We start from the raw sequence: 27,755 nt of genomic DNA, 5'->3' as shown, positions 1-27,755 counted from the left end.
AAAAGTCATGCTTTTTTTTAGAAGTCTAAAAAAGTTTTGCATCCACTATTATGAAATGCCTAGGGCAATTTTAGTTTTATGCCAGCCATGACTCAGATGTTACTGCTAAAATAAACTTAAAATATCAGCTGATTCCTAGTCACATATGGAAGCACCACTAAGCAATGGGAACAAACACAATCAGGAAATAAGGAATTCTGTGGTGAATAGACTATTTGGGTGCTTTGGTCACCTCATGCAGTGACAAAGATAAATGAAATGTAGAATAATGAACTACCTGTTCAGTGCTGCTAAGACACTGTCTAGAACAGTAGGAAGTGATCAAAATTGTAACATTCTTCTTAAAAATAGCAGTAAACTAAAAGTATCACAGCTAGTTTTAATTCTGAACATTTCTTACATTGCAGCCATAGTACAACTCATTAGTAGTTTAGAACAATTTACCTCTAGCACTTGAGCACTTGAGCAGGCAAATATAATTCACAGACATATCCAGACTGATCTGCATGGGCAGATCATGTACATGACAGCAATCAATGTTCAGTGCTGGCATATTGGCATTACAGAAATTGTTTAGCTCAGATATTAGTAAGCATCCTGCATCACCAGTTGTTTGCATTGTGTCAGGGTCTAACACATCACAGGTAGCAGAGTTGGGTGGGAGGATCTGTGTTCACCACAGCCACTGGAGCTCATCACTTGCTGTCATAAGAAACTGCCAGTAAGCTGAAACCTCAGCTTAGAGGCACAAAAAAACCCCTCAGACAAGAGGCACATGCTGTCTTCTGCTGGTTTTGTTAACAGTTGAAGAGCATATAGCACCTTAATCTGGAAGATTTACCAAAACTACTCTCTCCCAGCCAAATGTGCAGATTTCTCACTTGAAAAGGTGCTTCTCATCACTGTAATGCATTATTCATGCTTCCTGTGCCCTGAGTTGTCATAGAATGAATCAAAAAGGTCGAGGTGAAGAGGGACATGTGGAGATTACCCTTGCTTAAAGTATGATGAATTAGAGCAGGTTGCTGTGTCCAGCCAGGGTTTGAATGCCCCTGAGGATTGACACTCTACAGCCTCTCTGGGCAACCTGTTCCTGTGTACAGTAAAAAAAGTGTTTCCTTATGCTTAAATGGCATTTGCTGTGTTTCAATCTGTGTCCATTGCCTCTTTGCCTTTCCCTGGATGCCATTGAGAAGAGCCTGCCTCTGCCTTCTTCACTCCTCTCATCAGGTATTTAAATGCATCGATAAGATCCTTCCTTGAACCTTATGTTCTCCAGGCTGAACAGTCCCAACTACCTCAGGTTCCCCTTGTATGTTAGATTCTCCCATCCCTTAATCCCCTTTATACCCTTCACCTGCTCCAGTGTGTCCATGTTTTCCCTCACAGTAGGTAGCACAGAACTGTCCAACATTTAAGACATCTCATGAACTCTTAGGGGAAGGATAACCTCCTTCAGTGGGCTGCCAGAGCTCTCCATAATGCAGCCCTGGAAGCTGTTGGTGGCTTTGCTGCAATGCTGGCTCCTGTTTAATTTGGGCACTGTGAGGACCCTTTAAGGGCCCCCCTGTGAGGACTCCACAGTCTCTTTCTAGAAAGTTGCTTTCCAGACAGTTGTCCATCAGCCTGTATTGGTGCATGCCTCCCTAGTGCAGAATTTTATGCGGCTTTTTGTCAAATATTTTAAGTGTTTCCTCCTTTCTCCATCCTGCCAAGGTCTTTATGAAAGGCAGAAAAGAAAAAAAAAAAGTAGTGTATTGGCCATTCCTATTGAATTTTCTATCATCTGCAAACTTACTGAGGGGGATGCACTCTGTCCCATCTTCTGAGTCACTGTGGAGCTCTTAAACAATGCTGGACTCAATACTGAACCCTGGGATGTACTTCTGATGAGTGGCCTTCAGCTGGACTTTGTGCCTCTGATCATAACTTGTTGAGCCTGGCTTAAATGCCAGGTTTCAATCCTCTTCACTGGGAACTTATCTAGACTCTATTTCCTCACTTTGTTGATTAGGGTGTTTATGGCAGACTGTTCAAATACTTAGTGTTGAGATAAACAATATCCACCAAGCTAGAAACCTCACCACAGAAAGCTGGTAAAGTACAGAATCCCCTTCATAACACAGGTATTCTTTTCCTTCATGTGTTTGAAAAATGTTTCCAGGATTTCTTGTTCTCCATCAGCTTTGGCTGAGGTGAGGCTGACTAGACAGTAGCTCTTCAGACCATCCTACTTGTCCTTCTTGAAGACAGCAACATTTCCTTTCTACCAGGGGACCTCTGCTGGTAGCAGCGACCTTTCAAAGACTGCATGGATTATGTATGGATTCACATCATCCATTTCCCTCAGGCCTCATGGATGGATCCCATCAGGACCCATGAACCAGATTGTTGGGTTTGTTTAAATGTTCCCTAACCTGATCCACAGAAGATCAATCATCAGTGCTCCAGTGTTCTGTTTCACCGGTCTCAGGTGCCTGCAACTCCTGAAAGTCAGTCAGACCAGCAAAGATTGAGGCAAAGAAGACATGTAGTGCCTCAGCCTTTTCCATGTCCTTTGTCATCATATATTCTGTCATGTTTAGTAGGTGGGCATGTTTTCTGTAGACTTCCTTTTATTGCTGAGATATTTGTAGGAATCTCTCCTGTTACCCTTCAGTTCTATCTTCAGATTCAGCACCAGGAGAGCTTTGACTTTCCCAGCCTCATCCCTGCCCTTGCAGAGAGTGTCTCTACAGTCTTCCTGGGTAACCTGACCGTGCTTCCACTTCCTGTATGCTTCCTTTTTGTGTTTTGGTTTTTTCTGATTGCCTTGCTTCCTGCACATAGGAATTATTGAGTTTGGACAAGGTGCTACTTAAAAATCAACCAGCTGTCCTAGACCCCTCTTCTCTCACGGGATTTTTTCCAGCAGATCCCTGAGCAAGACCAAATCTGCTCTCCTGAACTGTGGGTAGTAATTCTGCTTTTTTACTTTCTCCATCCTCTCGTGATCTTGAGCTCCACCTTCTCAGGCTTGCTACAGCCAAGGCTGACAGTGACCTCCACAGACATGTCATCTGAGAGGGGCTGGCCAGTCTGATGAACACAGACTTGTGTCTCCTATTGTCCATCCTTTTAAATCTCTCCATAGGAAAAAAGGTGTTTTTCTGACTGTAGGAAGAAGATAATTATTTTCAGCCTGAAATGTGAATACTGGTTATTTTAAGTAAAAATTAAAACTGTGTACTTTCACACACAAATGGTTTCACACACACACCACAAGACATATGTTTTGTAGTATTAAATGCCTTCAGGATATGAGAACTGCTGCTGAAACTCAAACAAAAGATGGCATTACACTTTTCACCCATCACCAAGAATGAGACTAAATGAAGTCCTGACTCCCTGCAGCATGGTTGTGAAGTGAAATGTGTTAAAAAATGTGCCTTTCTCTTCTTGCAGATCAAATATTCTATCATGCACCCAGGGACTCATGTCTGGCCCCACACAGGGCCCACCAATTGTCGGCTGAGGATGCATTTGGGCTTGGTGATCCCTAAGGAAGGCTGCAGAATACGGTGTGCCCAAGAGCACAGGTATGGTTCAAATATTGGGGGTTTTTTTACTGTTTTGGGGGAAAGGGCCTTGCTTGCTTGCTTGGTTGTTTTTTTGGGTTTTTTTTTCCCACTTTCCTCAAGGCTGAAGAAGGGATGGGACTGCATGTAGTTAAAAAAAAGAAAAAAAGGGATTGTTTTGATGACCAGGATGTGTAATATATCTCATTAAACAGGCAATTTGCATTCTGACTCATGGTACAAACTTATAAATATCAATTCTGAAACAGTGTCAGGGGAACCTTTTGAGACAAACCTGTTCTTCCTTGCTATGGCATGGAAATAACAATGGGTTTGGTCAATGGGGTCTCAGTTTACTTTTACAATGCCAACCTACAGAGTTGGCTTTACAATGCTGCCAACAGAGTTCCTGTATTTATTTTGATTTTGGAGAGACATAGAATTAGTTGCTGCTTTGGCAGAAGCTGACTAAGATACAACTACATTTTCACTGCTGTGACAGAATACCATGGCACTTCCAGAAGAAGCCTCCTTTTCAGTTTGTATTATTTGTTATAATTCAGTTAAAATATTCCAATTGAAGTTGATCTCAGGATGAAGATATCTATGAAGTTTTAGGCCCAATGAATTACTCAGGTGGCAATTTTATTTTAAAGTATGCTTCAAGGGAAGTTTCTTACCCATGAGGGAAAAATTGTACTAACTTTTCAAGTCAGTTTTATCTCTGTTTGCTCAGTCCAAATGAAATTAAATGCAATAGCTTATACATTTACAATCAGGGCATATACTCCCCTTAGAAAGCTGGGAAAATGCTAAGTTTTTTGTATTATATTATTAAACACAGAAAGAAAAATGTAGTGTTAACTTTATTGCTTATTGCTTGCAGGCAAAATTTTTCTGGACTTAAGAGAAGTATTAATATCTTTACATATATTTTGATTAATATATTAATTAATATAATAGTTTAATTAATATCTGATTCTTAATATCTGTACATATATTTTGAAAGATTGTGCAGCCTCTGAAGGCTACAAGTGCTAATTTTGAGTTATTTTCAATGTAATAATATAATTAATGGTAGAAATAGAATTAATTTGATATTGAGAAAGGAAATGCTACTCCTGTCTGCATGACTGCAGTACATAGCAAAGGAGGTTTTTTTAATAACATTTGAAAGCAACCACAACCAGAAATCTTTGGAATTTTTGAGGATAGAACTATCCAGCTGTTAGCAACAAAAAGTGTTGTTGCTATACTCTCCTGCCAACATGTAGCTTATAGTCAGTGTTACAACCTACACTACCTACATCTAGAAAGTGACAGACATTTTTTTCCAGCATCCAATCCAATATCCAGATCAAGTTGGGTGGAGGGGGAGGTAGCTAATTGCCCTAGAAGACTGATATAGAGGCATGGAGTCTTTTCACTTTAGGACATTACTGTGAGTTCAGATTGGTGGTGACTGCAAGGCATTACCATTTCATGGCTGTTTAGTAGCTGGTGTGAACAAAATAGTGGTTTTGCTCTGCTGCCAAGAGAGCAGGTGTCCACAGCTCACCACCTGTTATAAGGCTGCCACCCTTCTTTGTCTTAACCTGGACAGAAGGGATAATCCTGTGGAGAAAGAATTTAACAACCTCCTTGGTAGACACACTCCCTCAAAGTCAAGAGCAGAAAAATGCCTGTTGCTGCAGACAGAACGTAGAGCATGTCAGTGTCCAGGTTCCAGAACCTGGGTCAGTCTTATGCATCAGGCATATTCATTTAACACATAAAGCACTCAAGAGCTGACTACAACTTCTGCTGAAATATGTTAAGATCAATTGCTTACAGCAAGAGCTGTACACTCAGAAACAAGGGCGAGATTTTCCCTGGAAGCACTCAAAGTGTGTCTGCTGCTGGCAGTGAAAGGGCTTTTACATATCCTTCCCCTGTGGCAGAGGGGGTGTCTGAACTACTGGCAGAGGGAATGGTGCCAGGAGGAAGACTTAGCTTGAGCAATTTCCATTCCTTTCCCTGTGGTGCTTCAGAGCAGTGGTAAACTGGTGGTTTCCAGTAGGAGAGCTGGCTGGGAGAGGAAGATTACCATCATCATGGCTTTTCTGGCCTCCTGTGCCACTGCTGGGTCCATGAGAGAGAGAACAGAAACAATGAGAATTTCATGCTTGGTTACCTCTGTGCCACCCTCTCGGGGGTCTCTGTGGTCATGATGACCCCGAGATGTGTTAGAGAGTCTCTTTTCCCAGCCCAGCAGCCAAAGGAGTCGAGATTCTTCTGTTCTTATTCTCAAGGCTGTTTATTATTTTTTATCTATAACATTCTTTCTCTGACCCACTGAGGTCTGTCTGGCAGGTTGGGTTGAGGCACACCGACTGCCCTCAGGGCAGTGTTATCTTTTATACTAAAAACTACGTGTACTTTATTTACAATAATTTTCCAATACCTATCACATATGTAGTTTGTCTCTACCCTAAACCAATCCAAAAGTGCCACCATCACAGCAGAAGATGGAGGCCAAGAAGAAGAAGGAGCAATGCAGGACACGCCCAGATTCCTCCATCTTGCCTCCTGAACCCCCATTCTAAAAACCCCAAAATTCTACATTTCACCCTGTGATAAACTCACTAACATTCTACTCAAACTCTTGTGGCTGGTAGATCTTCATACAAAGTTGGTAATTAGCCATTTTTTCCAATGGCTAAAATCAAAAGCACAGGTGTTTTTGACTCCGTGCCTGTCAGGGTCTTGAGTCCTCCAGGGCAGCCAGAGGAATTTCCTGGGTTCTGACACTGTGACTGTGTTCACAGGGGTCTTAGGATGAGGGAAGAGACAAGGATCTGACTCCATGTTTCAGAAGGCTTGATTTATTATCTTATGATATACATTATATTAAAACTATAGTAAAAGAATAGAAGAAAGGATTTCATCAGAAGGCTAGCTAAGAATAGAATAAGAAGGAATGATAACAAAGGCTTGTGGCTTGGACTCTCTGTCTGAGCCAGCTCACTGTGATTGGCCATTAATTAGAAACAACTCTATGAGACCAATCACAGATCCACCTGTTGCATTCCACAGCAGCAGATAACCATTGTTTACATTTTGTTCCTGAGGCTTCTCAGGAGGAAAAATCCTAAGGAAAGGATTTTTCATAAAATATGTCTGTGACACGACACCACCCAGCATGGTTGTTTAGAGTGTTACAATGGAACTCACCATTTGATGGACAGGGAAATCAGCACTGTCTAGTGCTGTTTTACTCCTTCATTTACAGATGAGCTTTTTGCATCTGTTTGGAGTTGGTGTATCTTGGGTGAGGGCCTCAAAGATGATCAGAGGGATGAAACACTCTTTTATGAGGAAAGGCTGAGAGAGCTGGGGTTGTTTGGCTTTGAGAAGAAAAGGGTCCAGAGAGACCTCATGATAGCCTTTAAGTACTTGAAGGGAGCTTTTAGAAAATATTGGGACAGTTTGTATCAGATAGATTGCAACAAGACAAGGGGTAATGCTTTTAAACTTAAAGAGGGTCTGTTTAGATTATATATAAGGGAGAAGTGTTTTATAGAGATGGTGGTGAGACACTGGAACAGGTCACCCATAGGAATTATAGATGTTCCATCCCTGGAAACATTCAAGATCAGGCTGGACAGGGCTTTGAGCAGCCTGATGGAGTTGAAGATGTTACTGCTCATTGCAGGTTTTGCCTTTAAAGGTTCTTTCAACCCAAACTATTATGATTCTATGTTTCTTGTTCTGTATAGCATTGATAATTTTAGGTCACTTGGCCATTTTGAAGTCCCAGCTCTGTAAAATGCAGGGTATAATGCCCAAAAGTTGTAGGTAAATAATATCTAATTATCATAATCCAACATTGCTATCAAGGAAGGTAACCTTATCTTGAAATGAAGGTGAAGCTAGAGCCATTGTGCAGAAGCCAGTCTGAGATCTCACCTTTAACAGGTGACACTAGAGCTGATATGGAGAATTATCTGGAAACCACCCCAAAGTGGCTCAGCACCAGACCCGAACAATATGGTCCCTGTGTTACCACTGAGAAGTGTTTCTCACACCATCAGGCTTCTAGAAAATATTTATTTGCATGCTAATGGTGGGGTTTGTAGCCTTTTCAAAAGGGGCTAATAGTCCCGTCAGCTTTATGACTTTTTCTTTGTTGTGCAAAACAGCCGATCCCATTATGATGCAAATTATAGATCCCGGGTTTTAACCTTTGAAGCTACTTCATCTGGGTGCCTGGGTTTTTATTGTCCTTAACCGAGTTGCACTTTCAGGCTATTTAGAGCAGTTCTTTTCAGGCTTGATTTAATTAAAAAAAAAAAAAAAGAAAAAAGAAAAAGAAAAGAAAAAAAAAACCCAGAAAAAAAAAAACCAACTCAAAAACCCCCTAAACCAACGGAAAACCCAGCTACTCCCCCAACAAGAAAAACAAGACCAGATATCAATTGCTCCAAACAAAGCAAAGCCAAATCCCCCAACCCTCCCCACCAAACACCCCTGGTGCCACCTCCCAGAAAACCCCTACTCAAATCCACCCAAAATCAACCTCCCCAAAAAAACTCCAAAAAACCCCAGAAGAAACCCCCCCCAAAAAAAACCAACCCCAAAACACCAAACCAAACTAATAATACCCAAAGTCTGCTTGAATTTTTTTTACCACATTTAGCATTGCAAATGGTTTACTGCCATGGACTTTAATAAAACCAATGTAACTTTAGTGCAGTACCAGTAACTCAGGGTCTGTGTGACATACAACATTTTCATTACCAGATAACTGATGTGGTAGCAAAAAACTCCACATGTTCATATCTGAAACCTGCAAAAGGCTGTTTATCTGGGCCTTTAAGGCATGTGCAAGTCAGTGTGAAATTTTTTTTACTATGTTATGCTCTCTGGTTTCTCTACTCTTGTTGAAATTATGTTTAGCTCATTATTTCAATTGATCTATTTCAATTTCTTTTCAGAACATTACAGCACAGCCCCATAAATTTTGATAGTTACTTTTTCCTTTTGCTGAATTAAAAATATGGAGATGAATTGGAAGTATGAACCTGGTTTTCACCCTGTTTTTGAAAAAGAAAATTGTTTTCTCAGTAAATGAATACAGCAGAATGAGCTTAAGCAATGCATTTCCATCTTGGATGGCAAGGCCTTTGTTTCTTTACTATTTTTACTGTTCATGGTGCTTCCTTCCCTCTGAGGGCATCCATCCTCTTGGATTGCTTCAGCTCCTGAGGGATCCTGTTAAAAAAATTGAGTGTGTGTTCATGGTAGAGTGACTTTAGGAAGGAATGTTCCTTTGACTGTTGCTACCTTGACTGATATTCATTCATCCAGTCTCACCTGGAGGTTTATAATCAGGTGTTCAACTTCTCTTCAAAATTATGAATCCAGGTCTCAGCAGGCTGGAGAAGCTGCCAGCTGAAATGTGATGAAGTTCAATGAATGCAAAAGCAAAGCCCTGCAGCTGAAAACAGATAAACACCTGGCAGCTGCAGTGGCTGGGTGATGACTGCCTAGAAAACAGCTTTGCAGAAAAGGGCTTAAGGACCCTAGGGGCCAAGTTGAACATGACTTATAATCTTCTTTTGTATTGATGAAGTCTAGCTGTGTACTGGACTGTGTTAGTAAATTTGTAGGAAACAATTTGAGCAGTACAATTTTTTCCTCTCTCTTCTGCATTCAAGACACTACTTCTGGAGTACAGTGTCCAGTTTGGGATATTTTAGTACAAAAAAAGTCATTGATAAACTAGAAGGACTCCAGTGGAGGATGAATAAGATAAGATGATTAGGAGGAGAAACTCAACAAACTGGTTTGGAGTCTGGAAACCAGAAGGCCATAGAGTAGCCTAGTTACTTCTTAACTACTGAGGGGTGACTGTGAGGAAGACAGAGCCAGACTCTTTTCAGAGAGGTGCAGTTGTAGAATGAGAGGCAATGAACACAAGTGACAGTGAAGGAACTTTCATCTAGGTAAAAGGGAGTTTTCACAATAAGATGGTAGAGTGCCCATGGTTGCAGATATCTCAGACTTTTTATGAGTGGATTTTTTAATATTTCATCTAACCTCAAAGTTGGATCTGACTGCAGTGAGTCCTTCTATGAGCAGAGGCTTGGACCACACGACCTTCCAAAGGCATTTGGAAGGTCTGATTTTTAGAAAAACCAAATTGATTTAAAATAATTTAATTTTCAACTGTATGACCATGTTATTAGTCATTCCCTCAGTTTCCATCACTTATGTACATCACTGATGTGTCTGATTAGAAATGAAGAAAAGTGGATTATCACACCAGTACTTTACTCAAGTAATTAAAAGTATAATAAATAACATACACCATAAATATCTGAATGTGTTTGTGAGCATAACTGTGCAGAATGAGGGGGAAGGATCCCTCAATAATATAAAGGTCCATTAGACTAATCTTTCTGTAGTTTCTTTAAAGCTCCCATACTCCAGTCTCTCTGGATTAGGCAGTGAAATCTTGACTATGCAATCTGTACTGTTTAAATCTTTCTCATATGTCAAAGAGCATCTTCAGAGCTGATCTATAGCTTACCTGCTCCATGGCCCTTCAAGTACATTGAAGTATGTTCTTCTTTGTTTTGCAGAGACTGGGAAGAAGGGAAAGTTCTTATTTTTGATGACTCCTTTGAACATGAAGTATGGCAGGATGCTGAAAGTTACCGCCTGATATTCATTGTGGATGTGTGGCACCCTGAGTTAACAGCTCAACAGAGGCGTACCCTTCCTGCTATTTAGGGGCTTTCTTCTGATGTGTGGAGCAGAGGAGTATTAACTCCTTTGGAGTATGAAAATAGGATTAATTTATCCAGCATACAAAGTATACAAGCATTTTAAGGGTAAGGAAAGATAAGGATGACATTCTACAATCAAAGTGGACTTGGTTTAAAAGCAGAAAGAAGCCATGTTTTGTTTCATACTGATACAGCACTGATGTGTATTGTTTTTCTGGCTGCAAGTCTGAAAACACAAGTTTTGTCAGCCAAAAAGCAATAGATCTGGATTTTCAAGCTGAGGAATGTGCAGATGTTTTTACCATGCCTGTATTTTCTTTACAAAACCAGTCAGTCAGTCACCTGCTTGACTGTGTTTAAGCACATGATTTATGATTTTATATCTAGGGAATATTTCCTGGCCTTCTATCTGGGAATCAACATGTAAGATATTTGCAAACATATGCACACAACTGACTTTGAAAATCAGTATGCAGGTATGATGTTAGCTGCTTTAGGCATAGAACATGTCCCTATGTTATCACTGTAGATAATGTGAATGGATTATGTGTGTTTTGTACTTTTTCTACCTGAGTAACTGTATTTTTCTAGCTTAATTATGAACAAATCTCCTTTAATTAACCACTATTTTTTTAAAAGGTGATATATATACAAATGTGTCTCTAGCTATCAGCAGAAGGAAAACACTATATATGAACAAATTTAATTTTTGCCAAGTGTGGCCTTGTTTTGCCTTCCTAGAAATGTAAACAGAAACTTGCATAATAGCTGCCTAGTGGAACTTTGTTCTTCTAAAACAGAATAGTTCTCTTAGTTAGCAGGTGACCTTCAGTTTGATAATGTGATTTTGGAAAATGCTGAGCAAATCTGACATTTTGAAGTACTTGACCATTCTTAGGATTATATGGTGAGCTGCTGTTTCTCCTATCATTACAAAAGCTTCTGGTGTGATATCCTTTCTCTACCCACCAAGGGTCTGGGGCCCCTCCTTCCAGGGGCTCTTCCTTGGCTGCCCTTGGGTGATCATTCAGCAGAAAAAAAAAATGTATGAAGAATTTCATGTGCTTTGGGCAGAAGGACAAGGTCCAACTTGGCTTCCTGCCGGAATGCAGAGCAGACAAAGACCTTCAAGTTATTACCTTGTATTAACTTCCACTGCCAGCATCCTACAGAGTGCTAGAATGATCCTATAATTGACCTCATGCCATTTTCCTTGTCTTGAAATGCGTGACATAATGCTGAAGTAGTCTGATCCCGGTACTGTTTACAGTGTACTCTGTGTTTACCATACAGAATTCACTATATGATAAAAAGGCCTATTTTCAAGAAAGAAAACTAGTTAGATGTTTAAGCAGATGGCAGATCTTTTAGGTCTGTACTGTTTAATGGGAGCTGGGAGTGTACAGGACCCTTCATTTTTAACTTCTAAGAACACTAACAGGAGAGAGAGAGCAGAGATTGCACTGCTGATGTTTGTGGCTGGCTTTATCTCCTCAGCCACAGCACCAGCTGGGTGTGGACAGGGGTGGTAGGATGCTCTGGGCATCATTACTGAGGGTTGTGAGTGACAAACACTAAGCAAGGAGGCACTGAGATTACTTATTCTCTGCAGCTTTGACTTTCTCGTCCAAAAGACATGGAACAGTTTTTATTTGTGTAGTACTCAGTGGTTTATTACTGCAGAGTCTACATCATGGCATTGGAGTATCGTGACCTGAATGTCACATTTGCTGAAGCAAGCTGCAGATAAGAGCTTTGCATTCCCATAAACTGAATGCTTTTCAGATTCTTGTATTTTACTAGGTCATTAAATCTTCTAATGCCATATAACACATGGTGACTGTACCATAAATTAGTGTGTACAGTTTCTGGAAATGTGCACTTTAATTTCCTTTTTTGAATATTAAACTGATAAACCCTGTCTATTCAAGAGTCACTTTTAGACAGCTAAGATAATTAGGTTTTAACGTGTTGTCCATATCAAAAATAATGAAACTATACACAATGTACCAGAAAGTAACAGTTCTCAGTTAATAATAATGAAAAACTTTAAAGATTTATAAGTTTCCCATAATATAAAAATGAATTTGGAGATCATTTGGAGAATCATGCAAAACTGGAAATAAGGTACTTTTTTGTGGGAGATAAAAGAGTAAAAATATTTTTTAAATATCCCATTAGCTGTCAAGTCAGAGCCTATATTTTATATCTTTTTGAAATGATCAAGCAGTACAAATTATAAGATAATTTTCTAAAATAAAGATGGTGTGTGTAAAGAAAAAAATCAAGAACTTCTTAAATAAAATTGATGATTTAGAAATATTTTTATTAATGTTGCATTTTAGTTTCTATAGCTCAGAGTAAATGTTAAAGGAGTGGTAAAAGCTTTGGAGCTTTATTTATGAAAATCCATGCCATCCTTCAGATTGTTTCATTGTTCCTTTTTTAGGCTCCTACTTTATCTTGTCCAATTGCAATTGGCAAATAGATAAAATTGGCAAATAGATAAAAGTAATGTCCCCAAGATGTGTGTGTGCCAGAGCAGCACTGTTTATTAGATTGTGTAGTGATACATTAGCCATTTAAAAAATCTTAAGTGCCTCAAATAAGACAAGGTGTTCCTGCAACACTGAAGGGAATCTATTCTATGCCCACCTGTCAGGGAGCAGAGAGTGGATAATTCTGTTAGGTACAGTTACTGGATTAGCTCTGTATGTGGGGAGGATATATAGAGCAGAAATTCTGCAGTGAATTACTGGCATATTGTTTTAGGTGTTCCTGTTTGCCAAGTGGTATTCTGTCTTGGAAAAGCTTTTCAACATTAGAAATGCCAAGGGAGGAAGTGAAGTGGTTTTTTCAATGGAAATCCATTGCAATTTGCATTTTTTTTTGTTAGATTTATTTACAGAAGGAAATGGCAGACAAGGGCAATATAGTTTGTAACACAGTATGTACTCATGACCATGCTCCTCCCTGCCTGTTGTTACCTTGCTTGCACAGAATCTGTGTAAGAGCCTACAGTTAAATGCAGGCTTCATACGGTTATATACAAGGCATCATATGTATTTATTCGTATCACAGTTAAAGGAAGTAAATCATTTATCCTTTGTGAGGTTTGACCCTCAAGGACTAGATTTCAGTGGTATTTGCACTTCTTGGGCAGGACAAGACCCACTTTAATGAATAGTGATTGTAACAGATCGTCACAAAGATTCAATGGCAGTGGGGGTAAGTGTATTAACAGAGAAAAATTGTAAACCAAAGTAATTCTTCCTCAATGCTGCAGTATAATAGCAAATGTCTATCTTTTTTTGTCTCTTTTGGTTTTTGCTTTCTGCTTTAAGCACATTCTCTTTGACAAATCCAAATGCCTTTTAGTCTCTGTGAGCCCAGGGAAGAGAAAGAGCTGCTACCAGGCCTTGACATCCTTGTTTCCTGTAATAGGTGGTGATGATGTCAGGTAGGGGGGGGAATGGAAGAAACCCCAAAGATAAATGGGCTCAGTTATATTATTTTTTTAATGTTCCTGCAAGCTTCTGCTTCTTTTTCTCACTCCTGTGTTGCCTTGCTGGGACCATCCACAGCCTTAAAAGCTGGCTCTCTGTCATGGAGGCCAGGCTTTGTGTCAATGACATGTTGCTGCAGTAAGAGATTAGTCTGAGTGAGGTTATTCTGTACAAAAACGAGGGGGTAAATCCCAGGTGTGTTGATAGGATCTGGCAGGATGTCCTTTGTGCCCTGTGCAGCCATAAAATGTTATTGTAGATAAAGGCAGTATTTTGTTAGTCCATCCTTTAGGGCTGGCCATGTCCACTTGAACTGTATCATCACTTCAGCCTAACACTTGAGAATTCAGTGGGTGTTCCAGTGCACATTAAAAACCCTTGTGCCCATTATCATCTCATTTTCTATGTATGGTTTACACTGCTACCTTTGATATATTATTGCCAGCTGCTTGTTCTAGTGAATTGTCAATGTATGGCAATCTAATTGAAGATTTAAAGTGTGTACAGTGATTGTAACCGTTTTAAGAAATAAAGTCACTGCACATGCAATTTTATAATGATTGTTCTTTTATTTCTTTAATCCGGTTTCCATTTCAATGAAGGGATGGTACTCTCTTTGCAGCTAGAGCAAACAGAGATAAAACAAACTGATCTTTGGCATTTCAGTTCTTCTATTCTTCAACATTTCCTTCTAGCAGATACTTGTACTGGATAATTAATTCTAAGTTTTCCTTTTTCATTATAACCATGGCCCACATCTGCAATCAGCATACCTTTCTGGCTACACTTTTCCCTGACTGCAGGAGGGGAGGGGGTAAATGGTTCTGCAGAGCTTTCATTTGCTGTTGTGACCTAAAGGAAACAATCTGGATTGAACCAATAATCACTGCTGAATTTGTCCAGTGTGTCTCCCTGGAACCAGCCCCTTCACACGTGCACACACATGCACACGCACATGTCTTATAGGCTCCTAAGTTGACTGTGGAAATTTGAATCATCATTAAAATCAAGTAATTGCATTTCAAATTGTGTGTGTCTGCTGCTCACACAACTCATTCCACTTAGCTGGCAGTTTTAGAAGGGCTTCAAAAGTTGAGAACAATTTTTGCTAGATACTGAAATGTAACCCCTGTATAAGCTGCATGGATGAGGCAGTCACAACGTGTCATGTTGAATGGCATTATGCTGGCACTGGGGTTCTTTTTTAAATGCAAAATCCTTCTGTAAAACTCAAGTGCTCTATAGATGCTGATGATTTTTCCCTCTAAGCCAGATTACACTTGCTGATTACAGAGTAAAGTTTAAATTTGAGATGCTTTTCTTTAAAACTCTTACAACCTTCACTTCTATAAAATGAACATCCCTGATGGAGTCTTCAGAAACACTATGAACACACCCTGGTTTCTTTAAACAGAGAATGCAGTCCCACCATTTCCAATATTTTAATGTCACAAGTCAAAGAGAAAAAAAACAGAAATCCAATTCTTTGTGTATGGACAGACTGCTGTGTCAGTAGAAGTTTCTCAGTTCTTGCTCAGCACCAGCCCTGGGGACAGATGGCTGGTGACGCTTGTTACTGGTCAGGAAACACGAAGGACTTGTCATCAAGCGAAACACGTGTGTGTGCGTGCGTGTGTCTGTGTGTGGTGTGCTCCGTGGGGTTCTGCCATGGTGGAGGTCTGCTCATGGATCTCCCTGGGGCTCCTGAGAGCTCAGTCCAGAGCCAGCAGTGGCTGGGTGTTCTCACTCTCCCCCTGGTCTTCGTGTTTCAGTGTGCCGGCTTCCACCACAGACTGGGACCTGAATGCAGAAAAACACACATGATAGTAATGGCTGCTGCAGATTCACTCACCTCCCTGGGGTCCCCGTGCTTCTTTTTATGATCTTTGCTTTAGTCCATTCTCATCTTTATGGCTTTTTAATTCTTTTCTGTGGAAAGAATAAGGAATTCGGGAAACACTCCTTTAAATACAAGCAGGGAAGGGAGTCGTTGAAGATCTCAAATGCTTTCAAAATATTTAGTGCTTACCTACTATCCCTAGTGCTGAACGTGCTCAAGAGCTTCCAGGGCAGAGCTTTCATGAGGTACCCAAGACCAATAAAGAAGACAAGGTTAATATGATGATGAGGGAGCTTCTGGTGTGCCCAGTCCTGCAGTTTATCTCCCTGCCTACACCTTTGAAGTATAACTTTATTTAAAATTCATTTCTGTCTTCAAGGTGGGAAGCATATTTTATACTTTGTTATTAATGGATTAAAAAAATCCCAACATGGGAAAAATGAGTAAGCATTAGAGAAAGAGGAGCATCATGATTTCTTGCAGTAACAAAAGATGAATGGGATCAAAATTGTGGGAAAATTCAAGACTATTTAATTTTCTGAGGTCTGTGTGCTGTAATGTTTGCTTGCTGAGCTATGAAAGGAGGAGCTAATTAATTAATCCTTATATATGGAGATTTGTTATCCTCCATTTTCTCTGTTTTGGGCTAGGAGTTGCCTCCCAATTTGGAGGAGACAATGAGCAAGATCTCTGAGTGAATCTGGTACTTTTAGAAAGAGAACTTTTTCACAAGTGATGATAGAGTCATCCACACCAGGCATTCACATAGTGCATAGTATTGTTATAGAGAGCCAGTTTTCTCATGGTTAGCTTTTAGAATTAGGAGTAGCTGTCATTCCATACATGATGCATTTGTAGTTCCCAATTGTTCATTTATGCTTTAGCTATTTTGTGAGATTAGATGTCACCTCTCTTTTGATAAGAATCCTTAATAAATTACATCCTTTGGTACTGCAGGACTGAATATCGTGACTGTGAATAACTTGTATGATAATTACTCCTATTCTTATGCCTGGAGCTTTCATTAAAGCATAATAAAAAATTTTCATTTAAAAAAAATCTCCAAAGAAAGATAACAAAACTGGGTGCTCAATGGGAAGACTTCATGCCATAATTTTCAAAGAAATTATGTTTGCCCAAATGTTTTCACTGCGTATTTTTTACAGATATGTGACATGAATAGTGATTTATGGTTGCATTTTAATATAGAAAAGCAACTGATTTGGGAGATTATGCTAAATGGCAATTTACATATTTCTACTATGAGGCAGCAAAAAATAATCATGTGGCTTTCAAACTGTTATGGAATGGATTGAAATCACAACATCACCAGGTTTTTATTTTCTTTTTGACTACCAGATAAGATTATTATTAAATAGTACCTGATTAATACTCATCACCAGTGTATTGTTTCTGTCTGACCCACTGCCCTTCAATGGATATAAAAAGTTGTGTGTCCTTTGCGGCATTTCCCAGCTGCAAGCTGAAAGTCTCTGCTCTAAGTCAACTGTGAAAAATCTGAAAATTTTTCCTTTTGTCATCACTGCTGATCATCTCTGCTTTTATCTTATTACACACTCAAAAATTCTTGCATTCTGTAACAGCAAGATTCAGGTTTTCCCACCACAATGGTACTTGGATGCACACCACCTTGGGAGCAACATAATCCCAAATTCTGTTTTCAGGTCCTATGCTGTTTCTTTTTACACAGAAACAAAACATCCAGAGCATTGAGTAAATGTGTTGTAACCCACCTGACCTCCAAAGTCCAAAAGCCATATTATTCAAAAGCCCTTCTGAATAATGTGGGGAGGGATCTAACTGAGATTTTTGTATCTACTAAGCTCCGCAGCAACAACTTCTTTTCTGTTTCTGGTAAAAGCTGCTTAGATTACTATCCTAAAATAAGCAATTCTGATATCTATCTGTAGGGCACAGTCATGGTTTGAACAATCATTGCTCTTTTCTAAGACACTACAAAAAAAGAATTTGTGTTTGGATTTCCATTTTCCAAATACGTCAGGAGTTTCTTTGCTGAAAAGTGTTTCCAGTTTTATTTTTAACTTACTTTTTATGTAGAAAATCAAAAAATCAGTCAATTCTGAAAAAGATTCCAAAATATTTTTTTTTCACATTCTTCAGTTATGGTAAGTATTAAAAATGTAGATGGTCGGGTTTTGACGATATGAATCTATGCAGCTCACAATCTAATGTAATACCTTAGCATGAGATATATATTTCACTGGCCTAAAACATCCTGAGTGCATTCTATAGCTTTACTTTATTTAATGACAGAGAAAAGATGATTTGCAGTAGGCCACCACTGCAGAAAGCATTTTCAGCTGACTAGTAACTGTAGAATCACAGAATCACAGAAAATGTTGAGTTGGAAAGGATCCATCAGGATCATCAAGTTCAACTTCTGACCCTAGACAGGACCATCCCCAAGAGTCACACCATGTGCCTGAGAGCATTGTCCAAATGCTTCTTGAACTCTGGCTGGCTGGTGCTGTGACCACTTCCCTGGGGAGCCTGTTCCAGTGCCCAATCACTCTCTGGGTGAAAAATCTTCTGATATCCAAAATATCCTGACCCACCTACATGCCCTTTCCTGAGGTGCTGTGACTGGTTAGGAGAGTAAAGATATCACTACCTTCTCTTCCACTTCCCCTCATAAGGATGCTGCAGACCACAATGAGGTCTCCCCATCTCTTCCAGGATAAAAAACCAAGTGACCTCAGCTGGTCCTCATGTGGCTTCTTGTCCTGTCCCTTCACCATCCTCATTCCTCCTTTGGACACTCTAAAATAGCTTAATAGCTTTATATTGTGGTACCCAAAACTGTACACAGCACTTGAGATGAGGCTGCCCCAGTGCAGAGTGGAGCAGGACAATCCCTCCCTTGCCTGGCTGGTGATGCTGTGCCTGGTGCCCCCCAGGACACGCTTGGCCCTCCTGGCTGCCAGGGCACTGCTGACTCATGTTCAGCTTGCCATCAACCAGGAGCCCAGGTCCCTTTCCACAGCACTTGTCTCCAAGCTCTTGTTCCCCACACTATTCACGCAACCAGGGCTGCCCCATGCCAGGTGCAGAATCCTTGTTGAACTCTATATGGTTGGTGATTGCCCATCTCTCTAATTTGTCAACATCTCTCTGCAGGGCCACCTTGCCTTCAAGGCAGTCAGCAGCTCCTCCCATATACTGTTGTAAGTATTCCTTCAAGTCCTGCATCCAGCTCGTTCAGGAAGCTATTGAAGAGCACAGGGCTGAGGATGGAGCCCTGCAGAACCCCACAAGTGACAGGCTGCCAGTCTGATGTCACCCCATTCACTGTAACTCTTTGTGCCTGACCCGTGAGCCAGTTGCTCACCCATCACATGGTGTGTTTATCCAGCTGAGTATTGGATATTTTGTCAAGAAGGACACTGTGATAGCATAAAAAGCTTTGCTGAATTCCAAAAAGATTTCATTAACTAGCTTTCCTAGATCAACTAGGTGGGTTACTCTGTGGTAGAAGAAAATCTGGTTTGACACGCAGGACTTTTTCCTCATCACCACTCTGAATGGGACCAATGACTGCATTATCCTCCAGGTGGTTTTAAGTACTGCCCAGAATATTTTTTCTGTGATTCTACTGGGCACTGAAGGGAGACTAACAGGCCTGTAGTTTCCTCCTTCTTGCCCTCCTAGAAAACTGGGACATTTGCCAGCTTTCAGTCAGCTGAGACTTCTTCAGATCGCCAAGGCCACTCAAAAATCATCTAGAGAGGCATTGCAGTGACATCAGATAACTCTTTGAGGATTCTCAGATGAATCCCATCATCCCCCATGGATTAGCAGGGATCCAGCTTGAGCAGCAGGTCCTGCACAAGTTCAGGGTCAGCTGGGAGTTGATCATTCTCACAGTCATGGTCCTTCATCTCTGGGTGCTGAGATTCCCTGTATTTTTTGGCTATAGAAATTAATATAAGACAAATACTATTTGGAAGAAGCACCCTATCTATTGGTTTCAACTGGTTTCATTTGTGTATCGACTACACATGTTTAGTTCAAGGAAAGCAGTCACATTCCAGGTATGTGCAAATTTACACACTATTTAGGGGGGGTCTGTATGCTGTCTCTAGCACTGAGCCTAGGACTAATAGCACCCCAAGAATGTTTATTTCTCTGCCATTTATAGCACAGAGTGACCATAGATGTCTGATGATGAGACAAATCAAAACACAAGTGACTTATTTTAAAATTACTGCTCCCTGTTATAGCTGCATTAACATTTTGTTCAGAGGACTTTACAACCACATTTCACATTTTTGAGACAACCTGTTCATGGTTCTTGAAAAGGTGTGTATGTATCTAATTGCACCTTAACCTATTGAAAAATAAATTGCAGTAAGACCCCAAAGCACCTTTGCTCTGACTAGTCTTTGTAAATTACATCTTTGCATTCAAAGGACCCTCTTGAGCAACAAATTAAGCCATTTTGATTTAAAATGATAAATGAGCAGTTCAAAACTTCCCTTGTTTGGCACGCAGGGGTCCAGGCTTTGGTCCTGTCAATGCAGTGGACACTGTTCTGGTGGTGTCATGGCCAGCAGAAGTTGTTCATGGCACCAGACAAAGGCATTTCTATTTTGCTGTCTTCCCATATCAATATGTTGTGATGGGGTGGAGTAGTAGAACATAAAGGAATCATCTCAGTGATACTCAGTGACAAAGGAGCAACAGACACAGATGGAAATACCGGAACTTGCATTTTTTACTGCAGAATGTTTAAACACTGAAACGAATTGTTCAGAGAGGTTGTGGAGTCTTCATGCTTAGAGATATTCAAAATCCAGATGGACACAATCCTGGACAACTGCTCTAGCTGACCCTGCACTGAGCAGGGGATTGGGTAGAAGATCTCCAGAGGCTTCTTCTTCAACCTTTTTGTGATTCTGTGCCCACAGAAATACCAACTTTTCTGAACCATCCCAATTCATCTTTCTCTATCCTGACAGGGCAATTATTTCCTTTACAAGTAAATTATGCCTTTGGGGTGTCAGCCTTCACAGTGTGGATGACATTCAGCTGCTAAACATAGATATCTATGGCCATTTAAGGCACCATAGGGTATCCAAAACAACTGATTAGGTAACTGAAGGTTATGGCTCTTGGTTTTATAAAAGACTTGTAGAGGATTCATGTCCTCCTGGAGTAACAGATGGAGGCCAAGAGGCCATCATAGTGCCTAAAACCATTTAATTATACTTTGCAGGATGAATGCAGCTACTTTGTCATGTCCAAGAAATGTCCAAGTCATTTTGACCTGAGCCAGATATGAACTAATCATCTAAGCAGGAAACAGAAATAGCACTGGCCTTCTCCTGTCAATACATTTTAGTTTTTTACATTTTAGTGTTTTGATTCATCTCACTATCAGACATCTGTGGTCATTCTGTGCTGTAAATGGCAGAGAAATAAACATTCTTGGGGTGCTATTCATCTGATTTGTTCTAAACATATGGTATAAACACATGATTCATGGGTTACCTGCATTTGAGTCCCTGCTCTGATGCGTTCTCATCTGTTAAAACCAGGCAGAACAGATTTCATGACTTATGAGGCAATGTTTCCTACATATCACAGCCACAACTGCCTCACACCTTCATTATTCACCTTCACTATATTACCTTCAGTACTCACTAGAAATGTGACACTTGTCCTGTGTGTTCTGCAGCTCTGGAATTATCAATGATTGTATGTGAATTATCTTCTGGTTTCCTTCCTTTCTCACCTAAAAATTCTGAGTAACCAGTTTGAAAGATACTTGGCTGTGGAGAATGTGGTTGACTTAAATTTTAACACAAGTAGACAATTGTTTGTATCACACGGATAGGGTCACTGCCCTCAGCTGGCAGACACTGTGCCTGTCTTTCCTTAACATGATCCCTGTGGGAGACTTAGCTCCTGTAAGAGTATGTGATCACAGTGGTGATCTGAAGTAATTAAAAGACAAGTCAATGCCCATAGACTTTACTAACCTAGATTCCAAGGCTAGGTAACCTTTCTTAGGAGAACAAAATGAAAATGGAAAGAGGAATGAATTCTCAGTCTCACTTCTGAACCCTAGGTACCATTTGAGTGTGGTCCATTTAAAGCGTCAATCAAACCCCCCATGGTTGTTTTACTGTTCAGCAAGAATATTTGGAAGTCTGGAAAATCAACAATACCCAGCTGTTTCTCCAGCAGGCTGGCCATATATTTCAAATGACAGCACTGCATAGGTATGTACATCAATGTCTAAGAGAACAGATGGCTTTATGTGTGTGGCCACTTTTATGCAACTCTCTCCAATTCAGTCAAAAACCATGTAAGAAGACTGGATGCAGACTTCCTAGCTGTGCTGTTTTCAGAAGGCTCTTCTCAGAGTAAAGCTGCAGTCAACCAGCTCACAGGAATTGATGCTTGTTGGGTATCAGGTTTGTTTCCCATAAAAAACACAGTACAAAATCCTGGGCTGAGCCAACAGTAAGTGCCAGTGTATCACAGCATGTTTGTCTTTAGAGATATCCTCCAATTCTCTGATCCCTCATTTTATGCTCTTCTTCACAGGAATGCTGATGTGCTGCAGCCCACAGGAGTGAGGATGTCTTTGTGCTGGGCTTCCTTTCAGGGGGTTTGGGAAGGAAAGAGGAGGGTGGTGTGTCTTATTCCCTAAATTCAGGAGGCTTCAAGCTCTCAGAGTGACAACTGCAGATCACGTTGAGTAACCCTGTTTTCTACCTCTCACCTCCCATCTGCTCATTTCACTTAAATTCCATTCAGATTTCACCAGTACCTTAGGGCTGTTCATCTCCCAGTTATTCATTCCCTTTATAGAACATATTTTTTTAAATCACACTCATGAACATTTCTGCTGACAAGGTCTGAGGGACATTTTTCTCTCTGCCTTTCTCCCTCCATCAGACTGTAGAGGGGGGTGCAGCACCTCAGAGTGTGTTCTGCAACACACCTCACTCAACTGTATGGCTTCACTGCGTGGGAAAAACAAGGATTTCTCCTTGGTATCACAGAAACAGTGCAAATGTACAGGTGTAAAGCAATTGGGGCATAAGGTACTCTTTTGTTATTGAAGTTGCTTGGAAAGGAAATGCTCCCCAGGTGGTGTGGGCAGATTTGGCAAGCCCTGCTCAGCAGTGCATAATCCCAGTGCAGCAGCCACGGCGTGGGGTTCTGTGCCCAGGCTCACAAGTACTGCTCAAATCTCTTGCCAAACCAATTTTACAGCTTCTACACTGGTGTTGGCTCACAGCTGTGCATTAAGACAGCAGAGTATTGTGTCACAGAGACCTTCCCAGAGGACCAGCTTTGGTACACCAATCTCAGCACTGCAAAGAGATGCAGCAGCACCAATGTCTAGGGGCCCAGGTGGGCTGGCAATGATCCACTGGCATGATGAGTCAGGGGCAAGAGCAGTGTCAAAACTCTGTCATCATCTTTCTGACAAGGCTCAACCCTCAGGACAGTGCTGTCAAGCTGCTGCACTTCCCAAATGGAAGCTGACTTTGTGGCCACTCTGGCAGCAGTGACCATCCTTCTCCCCGGTGGTGAGCCCACCCTAGTGAGAGGTCTCGGAGTAGCTGCCTCACTAAAGAGGCAACTGCTGCAGAATGAACCCCAGCACAAAACCCCTGATCCTCCCTGCACCCACCAGTTCTTGCCATGCCCCTTTGTAGCTGAGAGCTGGCCACAGCTGCTTCTCTCCACACAAACCATGAGCACAGCTCACTGCAGGGTGTGCACAAGGAGGGATAGGGATGACACTGCACCACATTTGGCTCTAACCATGGCCTGGCTGTCTGAGCACCCAGCCCTGACCTGTCCCTTAGCCCACGCTGCTCTCCAAGGATGCGGTGTGTGTCCTTTGGCACTTGCTGTAAAAACAGGTTTGTGACTGGCTATGAGAAGTTCTCAGCTTATTACAGACACTCTGAATTGTATAAACATACAGAAATGCTTAAGTGTGTGACAGCACATACAGTCTCATGCCTTCAGGCCACTGAGACCCAGATGGAACCAGAGCATGTGCAGGGCAAACACAGCCAGACTCCTCTGGCAGGGCCTCAGAAATGAGGACAGGAGTTGGTCTGTGCCATCAGCCTTGGAATTGGGGTGCACATCTCAGTCTTTTTTCATCAGTGTGGATTTGCCCAATATCTCCTTCTCCTAAGTGTTCTGATCTTCTGTGTCAAGATCTTGCCTCAGTCCGGGGCAGGGTAAAGGCATGGGTGGGAGCTTTTTCTGGCCATTTCCTTTCTCTGCCATAGACTGAATTTTCCACGTTTTTTTTTCTCATAGAAGGAATAGCAGCACCTGCTTCAGTGAGGATTTCCTGGAAGACCCTTAGTCCTCTGGAATCCAATCTGTCACCTATCACATGATAAGCCTAGTCACAGGATCAAACAAAGACAACCCTGCAGCAGCAAACACCAATTTACACCAGATTCAGCAGAGCTATTATGAAGTATGCAGCATTTGATATCTAAAAAAAAGAAATTCAGACCATGTAATGAAAAAAATATCTTCTCACACTTTATGAATATTCACACATGAACACACATGCACTTGTCATGACCACTCATGCTTTTCCTGCTTATCCCCATTTCCTTGCCCACCAAGCTCTCTGTCAAGCTCAACAGCCTCCTTTTTCCAGACAATCCAGTGCTTTACTCCTGCCTCATCTTTCAGTCTGCCATTTTTAGCTCCCATTCCAGTGACTCCAGTTCTCAGCATCTCAACCAGATCTGCCACTGTGTCATAGTCTCTTCACTGCTGGGTGGCAATACCAGGGAGGACAGAGCAAAAGAGCAAAGGGGGTAAGTCTTTCTACTTCCCCATCATACATCAAAAGTTCCCTGTCCTTCAGAAGAACAGCACTACAGCATGAAAGCAGCCCTGCAGATGTACTATTTAGAGTGGAAAGTCAAGCACCACCATAGCATGAAAAATTAAAATGTAGGTTGTGGGAGCAGCAGTCCCTTGGCCAGGTGTGTGTGGGTGTTCAGACCTGTGCCTTGCACCCTGGCCCCAGGAGCACACTCTGTTCTTTCTCAGAGGGCTCTTTCTTCCCTCAGTGCTCAGCATACACAGTGCTGTGCTAGTAAGTGGCTTTTTATTCTGCTTTCTTGTGGTGATTCAGCACGTGCCTCTGTGACACATTTGCTGCACATTAGTCCCAAGCTGCTCTGAAGATAGCCTTTTTTAATTCCCTCCTGAGCTTTTCTGTGGAGTTTGTCAATGCAGTACTTGTGTGCCTCCTAAATGCTCATTCATTTACTGCCATAGCATGACTGTGAGAGTGGGTTTTCTTTTTATTTTCATTTTGCATGTGGAGAGCTGAAACACAGTGAGATTAGGGTACAAGTATTCCTCCAATGGGGTGCCCAGTGCTGAAGGTCTGATTTTGCAGATCCCTCAGCCTTAAGTGGCAGAGTGTGTCACTTGTTCAAAGCACACGTCCCATGGATTTCTGTTGCAGGCAGCTGCTGAGTATTTCTGGGAATTAGACTCCACAGTCTATAACTTGGCATGTTGAAAACAAGCAACATGCAATCTCACAGTCTCTGTGAAGTTTGGCTTAAACTACTTGCCAGGCTGACACAGGGGCTCAGGGGGAGAGAGGAGAGCAGGATCTGCTTCTCAAGGGTTGTACCCAACAGACTGAACCTGGTCTCCATCAGCCATTTGTTGCCCACCAAGTGTGTGTCCTAGTCCATCTGCTTCCACTCCTTTGTGCCCACCTCATCTTTCAGTCTGCCTTGTGGCTCCCATCCCAGTGACCCAAGTCTCCAGTACACACATGGGTTCACCACTAAATCCTCTTCTCTCCAATTCTCCTGCCAACAGCAGGGAGGATGAAGCCCTGCAAGCAAAAGGTGTCAGTCTTCCAAATCCTGGCTCCATGCCATGGATTGGCCTAGTGCAGAGACAATTGTGATCACAAGTAAAAGATGTAATTACAAAAACCCTCTACACCCCACGGCCTAGGCAGGAGATGCACATTGTGGGCATTGAACCATCAACACAAGCTGAACAAGTTTATTTATGTTGGGAGGCCAAGCTAAAGCATGAGGCAACAATCTGTGGGGCCATTAAATGCTAAAATTAAATATGTTTCTACAGGGCATGTGTGAATTGCCCTTTCAAAGGCTTGTAACTCAGCCAGATGTAAGCAGATTTTTCACAGGATAGCAAAAGACATGAGCAGTGTAAAACCATTTGTTTTATTAAGTGTCATGTCTCTAATCTAAACTACTAAACTTTTGGCAAATTTATAGCCAGTTGAAGACATAATTTACAACACAGTATTTTAGTCAGCCTGAACAGCACTGGTTCTGCCATTCTCACCTCTAGCCTGTGTTTGTGCACCCATGCACTGGGAATTGAGTGCTGCAAACAGATGAATTGAAGCCCACACTGCAATGCCCCCAGAGAGCAGCTGATTTCCTGCCTCATCCCAGGGTATCTCCAATACCAAGCTACCCATCCCTCCTGTCCTTGGTTCAGCTGTGGCTGTGCAACTCACTTGGCTTCTCTCACTACAGGTTCCTGAGGATATTCTGCAACATCTCCCCTGTAGCCTCCCGAGGACCTGCTGATGTGCCAGATCCAGCAGCTGCTTTCCACTTCTTTCTGATGTATTCACTGGATTCTCTTTAAAAGCTATAAACTTTAAACAGAATATATAACTTTAACCTCTATATTACTAGATAATGCGTACATTACACAATATGCATGTCCCTGGGACACCTTCTTTACTACCAATCCATGTCTCATTCATCATCTGTCTATGGGGGAAGCATTTCTGCAGAAGCATTCAGAAATTCTCCTTTGTTTGAAATAATTTATAATAGAATAGTGAATGTAAGCCTTATGTTATAGGTCTTGTGAATGATAGAGTTATTTTATCACAAATTTTTCCCTTTTGCCCCAACACAAGTAGAAATACACCCCAGCCCCAAGCAGAGCAGCCCAGCTGCCATCCACGGGCAGTGGGAAGTGTTCACACATTTTCATACTGATTTTTATTTGCTGGTATTTTACTACTTCTGCAGTAAATTGGTGCTGACTGTGAACTGGCATAAAACATGACCCATAAAAGCAGAAACATATGGCCAAGGAACATTAAGGTCACACTAAGGATAACAACTAGAAAGTCTGCCTTGCAGAGCCCAGCTGGGCATATGGAGAAACAAGTCTGAATAAATAAAAACCTTACATAAGTCACCCCCATGAATGGCCCCTTTTGGTTCTAAAACTGTTCCAGTCGGCATTAGGGCGGACCAGTTGTAAAATCCTTTCTGGAAGCAGGATCCCATTTCTGAGAAACAGCAATTAGTTTCAGCAGTGAGTTCATTTGAATATATCAGGGCTTTTGAAAACACACACATCAGGAGGCAATAATGGCTAAACCCTCATCTGTATTTTAAAATCCTTTCACTCTAATCTGGGACATAAAAATCCACATGCTGTAACTCAGCATCATGCATTCCAACAGACTTTTTTCACTGCATTTTCAAAATGCATAATATGGGGGCTTTTGATGAGCCACTAGTCAGGCCATTGAGTCTTTGGGTGCTCAAGTCCTTTAGGAAACAGCCTCAAGTTCTACCAGGAAAGGTTTAAATTAGATATTAGGAAAAAATTTCTTTACTGAAAGGATTGTAAACATTGGAACAGGCTTCCCAGAGAAGTGGTGGAGACACCATTTCCTGGAGGTATTTAAAAGATGTATAGATGTGGTGCTTAGGCACAAGGCTTAATGGTGGACTTGGATTAACTTGGACCTGGTGATCTTAAAGATTTTTCCCAACCTCAATTATTCTACAGTTCTATGATTCTTTAAGTTTTTATTTTACATAGAAAAACATAATGCACAGATTGTACATGTTCATAATTAGTATGCTTGGCTCTACTTTAAAAGTTTTACCCTAACTCTGAATTTACAGAGTCTCTGATAAACTTGACTCTGTGTTAGTAATGCTCTTGCAACCCATGTTATCCTAAGAATAATTTTAACCCCAAATTTGAATAAAGT

The 27,755-nt window shown here is 41.2% G+C and overlaps 2 protein-coding genes across 8 annotated transcripts in view; one reads left to right on the top strand and one right to left on the bottom strand.

Moving 5' to 3' along the window:
• Window positions 1-14,393, top strand: part of ASPH (aspartate beta-hydroxylase) — a 114,526-nt gene extending 100,133 nt beyond the window's left edge. For all 7 annotated transcript variants that reach the window (XM_077185950.1, XM_054635601.2, XM_077185947.1 and 4 more), the window contains 2 exons: window positions 3,445-3,578; window positions 10,184-14,393. In XM_077185950.1, the coding sequence (XP_077042065.1) occupies window positions 3,445-3,578; window positions 10,184-10,334 (285 nt within the window). In that variant the 3' untranslated portion in view covers window positions 10,335-14,393. The remainder of the gene's footprint in view (window positions 1-3,444; window positions 3,579-10,183) is intronic.
• The window catches only part of CLVS1 (clavesin 1), a 98,731-nt gene continuing 85,361 nt past the window's right edge, over window positions 14,386-27,755 (bottom strand). The window contains exon 6 of the mRNA XM_054643922.2: window positions 14,386-15,636. Within this exon, the coding sequence (XP_054499897.1) occupies window positions 15,549-15,636 (88 nt within the window). The 3' untranslated portion in view covers window positions 14,386-15,548. The remainder of the gene's footprint in view (window positions 15,637-27,755) is intronic.

This window comes from Agelaius phoeniceus, chromosome 1 (assembly GCF_051311805.1).
Source record: "Agelaius phoeniceus isolate bAgePho1 chromosome 1, bAgePho1.hap1, whole genome shotgun sequence".
Lineage (NCBI taxonomy): Eukaryota > Metazoa > Chordata > Aves > Passeriformes > Icteridae > Agelaius > Agelaius phoeniceus.
Note: the sequence above shows the minus strand (reverse complement) of the source record. Positions and strands in the feature narration are given on the sequence as shown.